This window comes from Psittacula echo (genome assembly GCF_963264785.1).
Source record: "Psittacula echo genome assembly, chromosome: 34".
NCBI lineage: Eukaryota > Metazoa > Chordata > Aves > Psittaciformes > Psittacidae > Psittacula > Psittacula echo.
This window is the reverse complement of record NC_137769.1, coordinates 217,127-229,273: the sequence shown is the minus strand read 5'-3', so window position 1 is coordinate 229,273 and position 12,147 is coordinate 217,127. Positions and strand designations below refer to the sequence as shown.

The 12,147-nt window shown below is 60.9% G+C and overlaps 1 protein-coding gene across 1 annotated transcript; it reads right to left on the bottom strand.

Annotated features, from left to right (window-relative positions):
* Positions 1 to 1,380: 1,380 nt before the first annotated feature.
* Positions 1,381 to 12,137, bottom strand: LOC308231283 (DNA polymerase delta catalytic subunit-like; the record flags this gene model as incomplete). The annotated part of the gene is made up of 7 exons (XM_080636471.1): positions 12,019 to 12,137; positions 10,105 to 10,279; positions 8,455 to 8,562; positions 5,572 to 5,712; positions 5,212 to 5,337; positions 4,794 to 4,962; positions 1,381 to 1,603 (listed from the first exon to the last, which is right to left on the bottom strand). Coding segments are annotated over exons 2-7 (942 nt in total), but the record flags the coding sequence as incomplete, so codon positions are not given.
* Between the last annotated feature and the right edge of the window lie 10 nt (positions 12,138 to 12,147).

The window sequence follows — 12,147 nt, the reverse complement described above, 5'->3', positions numbered from 1 at the left end:
CCCAATGGCATCCAATGGTACCCAATAGCATCCAGTAGTACCCAAATGGCATCCCAATGGTACCCAATGGCATCCAATGCATCCCAATGGCATCCAACGGCATCCCAATTGCACCCAATGTACCCCAATGGCATACAATGGAACCCAATAGCATCCAGTGGTACCCAATGGCATCCCAATGGAACCCAATGGCATCCCAATGCTACCCAATGGCATCCCAATGGAACCCAATGGCATCCCAATGGTACCCAATGGCATCCAATGTATCTCAATGGCATCCAATACATCCCAATGGCATCCAACGGCATCCCAATTGCACCCAATGTACCCCAATGGCATCCAATGTATCCCAATGGCATCCAGTGGTACCCAATGGCATCCCAATGGAACCCAATGGCATCCAATGCATCCCAATGGCATCCCAATGGTACCCAAAGGTACCCTATCGCATTCCAATGGCACCCAATGGTATCCCATGTCCCCGTTCCCCCATTCCCCCCCATTGCCCCATTGCCCCATTGCCCCCATTTGCCCCCCATTGCCCCCATTGTCCCATTGCCCCATTGCCCCCATTGTCCCATTGCCCCATTCCCCCCATTGCCATTGCCCCATTGCCCCCATTGCCCCCATTGCCCCCATTGCCCCATTGGACCCCATGCCCCCATGCCCCCATGCCCCATTGACCCTCATTGCCCCATTGCCCCCCATTGCCCCCTTGCCCCCATTGCCCCCCATTGCCCCCCTTGCCCCCATTGCCCCATTGCCCCATTGCCCCCATTGCCCCCCATTGCCCCCATTGTCCCATTGCCCAACTGCCCCCCATTGTCCCATTGCCCCATTCCCCCCCATTGCCCCATTGCCCCATTGCCCCCATTGCCCCCCATTGCCCCCATTGCCCCATTGACCCCATTGCACCCCATTGCCCCCATTGCCCCCTTGCCCCCCTTGCCCCCATTGCCCCCTTGCCCCATTGCCCCCATTGCCCCCCATTGCCCCCCCTTGCCCCCTTGCCCCATTGCCCCCCTTGCCCCCTTGCCCCCCATTGCCCCCATTGCCCCCATTGCCCCCATTGCCCCCATTGCCCCCATTGCCCCATTGCCCCCCTTGCCCCCATTGCCCCCATTGCCCCCCTTGCCCCCCATTGCCCCCATTGCCCCCCTTGTCCCATTGCCCCCTTGCCCCCTTGCCCCCTTGCCCCCATTGCCCCCATTGCCCCCCTGCCCCCATTGCCCCCCATTGCCCCATTGCCCCCATTGCCCCATTGCCCCCATTGCCCCCCTTGCCCCATTGCCCCCCCTTGCCCCCCTTGCCCCATTGCCCCCATTGCCCCCCATTGCCTCCCTTGCCCCCATTGCCCCCTTGCCCCCTTGCCCCGCTCACCCTTGCGCCCCGCGCACTCGATGTCCACGCTGAGGATGCGCAGGGGGGCAGCCCCAACCCATAGCCCTCGGGGGGTGGCACCGGAGCCCCCCCCAGCCCGCGTCCGCCTCCAGCTGGCACCGGGACATGGGGGGGACCCCGGGGGGGGGGCCCCGCATCCGGAACTGCCCCGAGGGCACCTCCACCCAGGAGCAGCCCAACGAGGCCGGAGTCAACCATGAACCTGGCGGGAGGACGGGATACAGGGAGATGGGATACAGGGAGATGGGATACAGGGAGATGGGGGATACAGGGAGATGGGATACAGGGAGATGGGGATACAGGGAGATGGGATACAGGGAGATGGGGTACAGGGAGATGGGATACAGGGAGATGGGATACAGGGAGATGGGGATACAGGGAGATGGGATACAGGGAGATGGGGATACAGGAGATGGGGATACAGGGAGATGGGATACAGGGAGATGGGATACAGGGAGATGGGGATACAGGGAGATGGGATACAGGGAGATGGGATACAGGGAGATGGGGGATACAGGGAGATGGGGATACAGGGAGATGGGATACAGGGAGATGGGATACAGGGAGATGGGATACAGGGAGATGGGGTACAGGGAGACGGGATACAGGGAGATGGGGATACAGGGAGATGGGGTACAGGGAGATGGGGTACAGGGAGATGGGATACAGGGAGATGGGATACAGGAGACGGGATACAGGGAGATGGGGATACAGGGAGATGGGGTACAGGGAGATGGGGTACAGGGAGATGGGATACAGGGAGATGGGATACAGGGAGATGGGATACAGGAGATGGGATACAGGGAGACGGGATACAGGGAGATGGGGGATACAGGGAGATGGGGTACAGGGAGATGGGATACAGGGAGATGGGATACAGGGAGACGGGATACAGGGAGACGGGGTACAGGGAGATGGGATACAGGGAGATGGGATACAGGGAGATGGGATACAGGGAGATGGGGATACAGGGAGATGGGGATACAGGGAGATGGGATACAGGGAGATGGGATACAGGGAGATGGGATACAGGGAGATGGGGTACAGGGAGATGGGTACAGGGAGATGGGATACAGGGAGATGGGATACAGGGAGATGGGATACAGGGAGATGGGATACAGGGAGATGGGATACAGGGAGATGGGATACAGGGAGATGGGATACAGGGAGATGGGATACAGGGAGATGGGATACAGGGAGATGGGGATACAGGGAGATGGGATACAGGGAGATGGGGATACAGGGAGATGGGATACAGGGAGATGGGGTACAGGGAGATGGGGATACAGGGAGATGGGGATACAGGGAGATGGGGATACAGGGAGATGGGATACAGGGAGATGGGGTACAGGGAGATGGGGTACAGGGAGATGGGGATACAGGGAGATGGGATACAGGGAGATGGGGATACAGGGAGATGGGATACAGGGAGATGGGGATACAGGGAGATGGGGATACAGGGAGATGGGATACAGGGAGATGGGATACAGGGAGATGGGGATACAGGGAGATGGGATACAGGGAGATGGGATACAGGGAGATGGGGTACAGGGAGATGGGTACAGGGAGATGGGATACAGGGAGATGGGATACAGGGAGATGGGATACAGGGAGATGGGATACAGGGAGATGGGGATACAGGGAGATGGGATACAGGGAGATGGGATACAGGGAGACGGGGTACAGGGAGACGGGGTACAGGGAGACGGGGTACAGGGAGATGGGATACAGGGAGATGGGATACAGGGAGATGGGGTACAGGGAGATGGGATACAGGGAGATGGGGATACAGGGAGATGGGATACAGGGAGATGGGATACAGGGAGATGGGATACAGGGAGATGGGGATACAGGGAGATGGGATACAGGGAGATGGGATACAGGGAGACGGGGTACAGGGAGACGGGGTACAGGGAGACGGGGTACAGGGAGATGGGATACAGGGAGATGGGATACAGGGAGATGGGATACAGGGAGATGGGGATACAGGGAGATGGGATACAGGGAGATGGGATACAGGGAGACGGGGTACAGGGAGACGGGGTACAGGGAGACGGGGTACAGGGAGATGGGATACAGGGAGATGGGATACAGGGAGATGGGGTACAGGGAGATGGGGTACAGGGAGATGGGATACAGGGAGATGGGGATGGGCTCCATGGGGATGGGATGGGCTCCCTGGGGATGGGATGGGCTCCCTGGGGATGGGATGGGCTCCATGGGGATGGGATGGGCTCCGTGGGGATGGGATGGGCTCCATGGGGATGGGATGGGCTCCCTGGGGATGGGATGGGCTCCATGGGGATGGGATGGGCTCCATGGGGATGGGATGGGCTCCGTGGGGATGGGATGGGCTCCGTGGGGATGGGATGGGCTCCCTGGGGATGGGATGGGCTCCATGGGGATGGGATGGGCTCCCTGGGGATGGGATGGGCTCCCTGGGGATGGGATGGGCTCCATGGGGATGGGATGGGCTCCCTGGGGATGGGATGGGCTCCGTGGGGATGGGATGGGCTCTATGGGGATGGGATGGGCTCCCTGGGGATGGGATGGGCTCCGTGGGGATGGGATGGGCTCCGTGGGGATGGGATGGGCTCCATGGGGATGGGATGGGCTCCATGGGGATGGGATGGGCTCCCTGGGGATGGGATGGGCTCCGTGGGGATGGGATGGGCTCCATGGGGATGGGATGGGCTCCCTGGGGATGGGATGGGCTCCGTGGGGATGGGATGGGCTCCCTGGGGATGGGATGGGCTCCGTGGGGATGGGATGGGCTCCATGGGGATGGGATGGGCTCCCTGGGGATGGGATGGGCTCCGTGGGGATGGGATGGGCTCCATGGGGATGGGATGGGCTCCGTGGGGATGGGATGGGCTCCGTGGGGATGGGATGGGCTCCGTGGGGATGGGATGGGCTCCCTGGGGATGGGATGGGCTCCATGGGGATGGGATGGGCTCCGTGGGGATGGGATGGGCTCCGTGGGGATGGGATGGGCTCCGTGGGGATGGGATGGGCTCCCTGGGGATGGGATGGGCTCCATGGGGATGGGATGGGCTCCATGGGGATGGGATGGGCTCCCTGGGGATGGGATGGGCTCCATGGGGATGGGATGGGCTCCCTGGGGATGGGATGGGGTCCATGGGGATGGGATGGGCTCCGTGGGGATGGGATGGGCTCCCTGGGGATGGGATGGGCTCCATGGGGATGGGATGGGCTCCCTGGGGATGGGATGGGCTCCGTGGGGATGGGATGGGCTCCATGGGGATGGGATGGGCTCCCTGGGGATGGGATGGGGTCCGTGGGGATGGGATGGGCTCCGTGGGGATGGGATGGGCTCCCTGGGGATGGGCTGCGGGCAGGGCGCGCGGGGTGCAGGGCCCGGCCCCGGGTACCTGATCTCGAAGTCGATGTTGCTCTCAAAGGGCGCCGCCGGGTGCACCCCGAGCCCCCCCCAGCGCAGGCCCTGCTCCAGCAGGCGCCGGGCCGGGGGCACCAAGCGGGGCAGCGCCAGCGTCACCCGCACAAAGGGGCTGCGCTGCCCCCCCTGGTACCCCAAGAGGCCTGGGGGGGGAAGCGGGGGTTCAGCATCACCCCAGCACCCCCCTAGGGCTGCTTAAGGGGGGGCAGCATCGCCCCAGCACAACCCTCATACGAGCCACTAGAGAATCCCCACATAGCGATTGAATGGGGGGGGGGTGTTGGGGTACCGGGGGGTGGTTTTGGGGTACCGGGGGGTGGTTTTGGGGTACCGGGGGGTGGTTTTGGGGTGCTGGGGGGGTGGTTTTGGGGTGCTGGGGGGGTGCCACTCACTTTGCTTATAGCAGAGCTCCAGCCCCAGCACCGCCTGGTTCAATCCTTCCTTGTTGCCCCTCAGCTCCCGCAGCAGCGCCGAGTCCAGCTCCCGCCTCAGGTCCTCCAAGTGCTGCACCCCCACTCCTGACATAAGGGCGGGGGGGGGGGGGTCAAGGAGGGGGGGTCCCTGCACCCCATAAACCCATGGGGGGGGCCCCTGCACCCCATTAACCTATATGGGGGGGGGGGGCACCGAATGCACTCACGCCACTCGGCGCACAACCCTATACGAGCCAGTGGAGAATCCCCGCACGCTGCTGACGGAATGGGGGTGTTGGGGGGGGGTTGGGAGGCTGGGGTGCCCCCCCCCTTGCTCACCTGTGGGTCCCAGCACATAGAAGTAGGGGGCGAAGCCGTGCAGGTGCAGGCAGACGCTGTTCCCCCCCGCCGTGACCCCAAAGAGGCGCAGGATGGGGACGGGCCCACGGGGGGCCCCCGGCATCCCCGGCACTGGGGACCCTGGGGGGGGGAGAGGGAAAGAGATGGGGCTGGGCACCCATGGGTGCTGTGGGGGGAATGGGGGCTCTGGGGTCAATGGGTGTCAATGGGCGCTGTGGGGTGAATGGGTTCCATGGGGTTAATGGGTGTCAAGGGGTGCTGTGGGGTGAATGGGTTCCATGGGGTTAATGGGTGTCAATGGGTGCTGTGGGGTGAATGGGTTCCATGGGGTTAATGGGTGTCAATGGGTGCTGTGGGGTGAATGGGTTCCATGGGGTCAATGGGTGTCAATGGGTGCTGTGGGGTGAATGGGTTCCATGGGGTTAATGGGTGTCAAGGGGTGCTGTGGGGTGAATGGGTTCCATGGGGTTAATGGGTGTCAATGGGCGCTGTGGGGTGAATGGGTTCTATGGGGTCAATGGGTGTCAATGGGTGCTGTGGGGTGAATGGGTTCCATGGGGTTAATGGGTGTCAATGGGCGCTGTGGGGTGAATGGGTTCTATGGGGGTCAATGGGTGTCAAGGGGTGCTGTGGGGTGAATGGGTTCTATGGGGTTAATGGGTGTCAAGGGGTGCTGTGGGGTGAATGGGTTCCATGGGGTTAATGGGTGTCAATGGGTGCTGTGGGGTGAATGGGTTCCATGGGGTCAATGGGTGTCAAGGGGTGCTGTGGGGTGAATGGGTTCCATGGGGTTAATGGGTGTCAATGGGCGCTGTGGGGTGAATGGGTTCTATGGGGTCAATGGGTGTCAAGGGGTGCTGTGGGGTGAATGGGTTCCATGGGGTTAATGGGTGTCAAGGGGTGCTGTGGGGTGAATGGGTTCCATGGGGTTAATGGGTGTCAAGGGGTGCTGTGGGGTGAATGGGTTCCATGGGGTTAATGGGTGTCAATGGGCGCTGTGGGGTGAATGGGTTCTATGGGGTCAATGGGTGTCAATGGGTGCTGTGGGGTGAATGGGTTCTATGGGGTTAATGGGTGTCAATGGGTGCTGTGGGGTGAATGGGTTCTATGGGGGTCAATGGGTGTCAATGGGTGCTGTGGGGTGAATGGGTTCTATGGGGTTAATGGGTGTCAAGGGGTGCTGTGGGGTGAATGGGTTCCATGGGGTCAATGGGTGTCAATGGGCACTGTGGGGTGAATGGGTTCTATGGGGTTAATGGGTGTCAAGGGGTGCTGTGGGGTGAATGGGTTCCATGGGGTCAATGGGTGTCAATGGGCGCTGTGGGGTGAATGGGTTCTATGGGGTCAATGGGTGTCAAGGGGTGCTGTGGGGTGAATGGGTTCTATGGGGTTAATGGGTGTCAAGGGGTGCTGTGGGGTGAATGGGTTCCATGGGGTCAATGGGTGTCAATGGGCGCTGTGGGGTGAATGGGTTCCATGGGGTCAATGGGTGTCAAGGGGTGCTGTGGGGTGAATGGGTTCTATGGGGGTCAATGGGTGTCAAGGGGTGCTGTGGGGTGAATGGGTTCTATGGGGTTAATGGGTGTCAAGGGGTGCTGTGGGGTGAATGGGTTCCATGGGGTTAATGGGTGTCAATGGGCGCTGTGGGGTGAATGGGTTCTATGGGGTTAATGGGTGTCAATGGGCGCTGTGGGGTGAATGGGTTCTATGGGGGTCAATGGGTGTCAAGGGGTGCTGTGGGGTGAATGGGTTCCATGGGGTTAATGGGTGTCAAGGGGCGCTGTGGGGTGAATGGGTTCTATGGGTTTAATGGGTGTCAAGGGGTGCTGTGGGGTGAATGGGTTCCATGGGGTTAATGGGTGTCAATGGGCGCTGTGGGGTGAATGGGTTCTATGGGGTCAATGGGTGTCAAGGGGTGCTGTGGGGTGAATGGGTTCTATGGGGTTAATGGGTGTCAAGGGGTGCTGTGGGGTGAATGGGTTCCATGGGGTTAATGGGTGTCAAGGGGTGCTGTGGGGTGAATGGGTTCCATGGGGTTAATGGGTGTCAATGGGTGCTGTGGAGTGAATGGGTTCTATGGGGGTCAATGGGTGTCAAGGGGTGCTGTGGGGTGAATGGGTTCTATGGGGTTAATGGGTGTCAATGGGCGCTGTGGGGTGAATGGGTTCTATGGGGGTCAATGGGTGTCAAGGGGTGCTGTGGGGTGAATGGGTTCCATGGGGTTAATGGGTGTCAAGGGGTGCTGTGGGGTGAATGGGTTCTATGGGGTCAATGGGTGTCAAGGGGTGCTGTGGGGTGAATGGGTTCTATGGGGTCAATGGGTGTCAAGGGGTGCTGTGGGGGGAATGGGGGCTCTGGGGTCAATGGGTGTCAATGAGTGTCAATGTGTGCTATGGGGGTGTCAATGGGTGCTATAGGGTCAGTGGGTGTCAATGGGTGCCATGGGGGTGTCAATGGGTGCTATGGCTGTCAATGGGTGCTATAGGGTCAATGGGTGTCAGTGGCTGTCAATGGGTGCTATGGGGGTGCCAATGGCTGTCAATGGGTGCTATAGGGTCAATGGGTGTCAATGTGTGCTATGGGGGTGTCAATGGGTGTCAATGTGTGCTATGGGGGTGTCAATGGGTGCTATGGGGGTGCCAATGGCTGTCAATGGGTGCTATAGGGTCAATGGGTGTCAATGTGTGCTATGGGGGTGTCAATGGGTGTCAATGTGTGCTATGGAGGTGTCAATGGGTGTCAATGTGTGCTATGGGGGTGTCAATGGGTGTCAATGGGTGTCAATGTGTGCTATGGCGGTGCCAATGGCTATCAGTGGGTGCTATGGGGTCAATGGGTGCTCTAGGGCCCATAGGTGCTGACCCACGTAGTGGTCGATGTCGAGCTGCAGGAAGCAGAGGGGGTCCGGGGGCGTCGCGGGGGGGGGCGGGCGCCGCCACTTGGGGTTCACATCCCCCACAAACAGGCTGCCTGTGGGGAGAGACCCATAGAGACCTATAGGGACCTATAGAGACCATAGAGACCTATAGGGACCTATAGAGACCATAGAGACCTATAGGGACCTACAGAGACCATAGAGACCTATAGGGACCTATAGAGACCATAGAGACCTATAGGGACCTACAGAGACCATAGAGACCTATAGGGACCTACAGAGACCATAGAGACCTATAGGGACCTACAGAGACCATAGAGACCTATAGGGACCTACAAAGACCATAGAGACCTATAGGGACCTACAGAGACCATAGAGACCTATAGGGACCTACAGAGACCATAGAGACCGATAGGGACCTACAGAGACCATAGAGACCTATAGGGACCTACAGAGACCATAGAGACCTATAGGGACCTACAGAGACCATAGAGACCTATAGGGACCTACAGAGACCATAGAGACCTATAGGGACCTACAGAGACCATAGAGACCTATAAGGACCTACAGAGACCATAGAGACCTATAGGGACCTATAGAGACCATAGAGACCTATAAGGACCTACAGAGACCATAGAGACCTATAGGGACCTACAGAGACCATAGAGACCTATAAGGACCTACAGAGACCATAGAGACCTATAGAGACCTATAGAGACCATAGAGACCCATAGCAACCTATAGAGATCTATAGGGATCTATAGAGATCATATAAATCTATAGGAACCTATAAAGACCATAAAAACCCATAGAACCCCATAGACCCCACAGAGCCCATAGAGCCTCATAGACCCCATAGAGCCCCATAGAGCCCATAGAGCTGATAGAGCCCATAGACCCCATAGACCCCATAGAGCCCCATAGACCCCCATAGAGCCCATAGAGCCCCATAGACCCCCATAGAGCCCATAGACCCCATAGAGCCCCATAGAGCCCATAGACCCCATAGACCCTCATAGACCCCATAGACCCCATAGAGCCCATAGAGCCCCATAGACACCATAGAGACCATAGAGCCCCATAGACCCCATAGAGCCCATAGAGCCCATAGAGCCCCATAGACCCCATAGAGACCATAGAGACCCATAGACCCCACAGACCCCATAGAGCCCATAGAGACCATAGAGCCCCCCAGTCCCCATAGACCCCATAGACCCCATAGAGCCCACAGACCCCATAGAACCCATAGAGCCCCATAGAGCCCATAGAGACCATAGAGCCCCCCAGTCCCCATAGATCCCATAGACCCCATAGAGCCCACAGACCCCATAGAACCCATAGAGCCCCATAGATCCCATAGAGCCCATAGAGCCCCCCAGTCCCCATAGAGCCCATAGAGCCCATAGAGCCCATAGAGCCCCCCAGTCCCCATAGAGCCCATAGAGCCCCATAGAGCCCCATAGAGCCCATAGAGCCCATAGAGCCCCCCAGTCCCCATAGAGCCCATAGAGCCCATAGAGCCCCATAGAGCCCATAGAGCCCATAGAGCCCCCCAGTCCCCACAGACCCCATAGAGCCCATAGAGCCCACAGACCCCATAGGGCCCCATAGAGCCCCCATTGCCCCCATGCCCTCACCCGGGTCCCGGCTCTCGCTCTGGGGGGGGGGCTCCTCCTGCCCCCCCGCCTCGGCCTCGCTCCGCTCCAGCTCCGCCAGCTCCTCCTCGAACCGCGAGGGGGCGCCCTCGGGCTCCCCCCGCAGCCGCTTGGGCCGTGGGGGGGCCCCCGGGGGCAGCGGCCGCTTCGCGTCCATCTGCGGGGGGACAATGGGGGCCTATGGGGGCTATGGGGGCCTATGGGGGCTATGGGGGGCTATGGGGGCTATGGGGGCTATGGGGCTATGGGGGCTATGGGGGCTATGGGGGCTATGGGGGGCTATGGGGGCTATGGGGGCTATGGGGGGCTATGGGGGCTATGGGGGGCTATGGGGGGCTATGGGGGCTATGGGGCTATGGGGGCTATGGGGGCTATGGGGGCTATGGGGGCTATGGGGCTATGGGGGCTATGGGGCTATGGGGGCTATGGGGGCTATGGGGGCTATGGGGGGCTATGGGGGCTATGGGGGCTATGGGGGCTATGGGGGCTATGGGGGCTATGGGGGCTGTGGGGGCTATGGGGCTATGGGGGCCTATGGGGGCTATGGGGGGCTATGGGGGCTATGGGGGCTATGGGGGCTATGGGGCTATGGGGGCTATGGGGGGCTATGGGGGCTATGGGGGGCTATGGGGGCTATGGGGGCTATGGGGGGCTATGGGGGCTATGGGGGGCTATGGGGGGCTATGGGGGCTATGGGGGCTATGGGGGGCTATGGGGGCTATGGGGGGCTATGGGGGCTATGGGGCTATGGGCCTATGGGGGCTATGGGGGCTATGGGGGGCTATGGGGGCTATGGGGGCTATGGGGGGCTATGGGGGCTATGGGGCTATGGGCCTATGGGGGCTATGGGGGCTATGGGGGGCTATGGGGGCTATGGGGGCTATGGGGGGCTATGGGGGGCTATGGGGGCTATGGGGGGCTATGGGGCTATGGGGCTATGGGCCTATGGGGGCTATGGGGGGCTATGGGGGCTATGGGGGCTATGGGGGGCTATGGGGGGCTATGGGGGCTATGGGGGCTATGGGGGGCTATGGGGGCCTATGGGGGCTATGGGGGGCTATGGGGGCTATGGGGCTATGGGGGCTATGGGGGCTATGGGGGCCTATGGGGCTATGGGGGCTATGGGGGCCTATGGGGCTATGGGGGCCTATGGGGGGCTATGGGGGCTATGGGGGCTATGGGGGGCTATGGGGGCTATGGGGGGCTATGGGGGGCTATGGGCCTATGGGGGCTATGGGGGCTATGGGGGGCTATGGGGGCTATGGGGGGCTATGGGGGGCTATGGGGGGCTATGGGGGCTATGGGGGCTATGGGGGCTATGGGGGGCTATGGGGGCTATGGGGGCTATGGGGCTATGGGGGCTATGGGGGCTATGGGGGCCTATGGGGGGCTATGGGGGCTATGGGGGCCTATGGGGCTATGGGGGCCTATGGGGGGCTATGGGGGCTATGGGGGCTATGGCGGTCTATGGGGTTCCTATGGAGGCCTATGGGGCTCTCTGGGGGTCTATGGGGTGCAATGGGGAGCCTATGGGGTTCTATGGGTGCTACAGGGCAATAGGGCGCTATAGGGGGCTATGGGGTTCTATAGGGCGGAAGGGAGGTGCACTGGGTCTCTATGGGGCGCTATGGGTCGGGATGTGGATGCTATGGGGCTTAGTGGGGTGTCTATGGGTCACTACGGGTCGCAATGAGGGCAATGGAGTGCTATGGGGCCTATGGGGCGGGATGTGCGTTTATGGGGGGCTATAGGACATTAGGGGTGCAAAGAGGGGCTATGGGGTGTCTATGGGGCCCTATGGGGTGTCTATAGGGCCCTATGGGGCTCTATGGGGCGCAATGGGGTGTCTATGGGGCCCTATGGGGCGCAATGGGGCCCCACGGGCTCCCCCCTCACCTCTCGGCGCCGAGTTCTCCCGCCAACAGCCCGAGGGGCGGTGCCACCGCCCGCTTCCGCCCCGGATCTGCGCCGCTATTGGTCGGCGCCGCCACGAGTGACGCGCAGCTTCCGCCCCGTGGGCGCCGC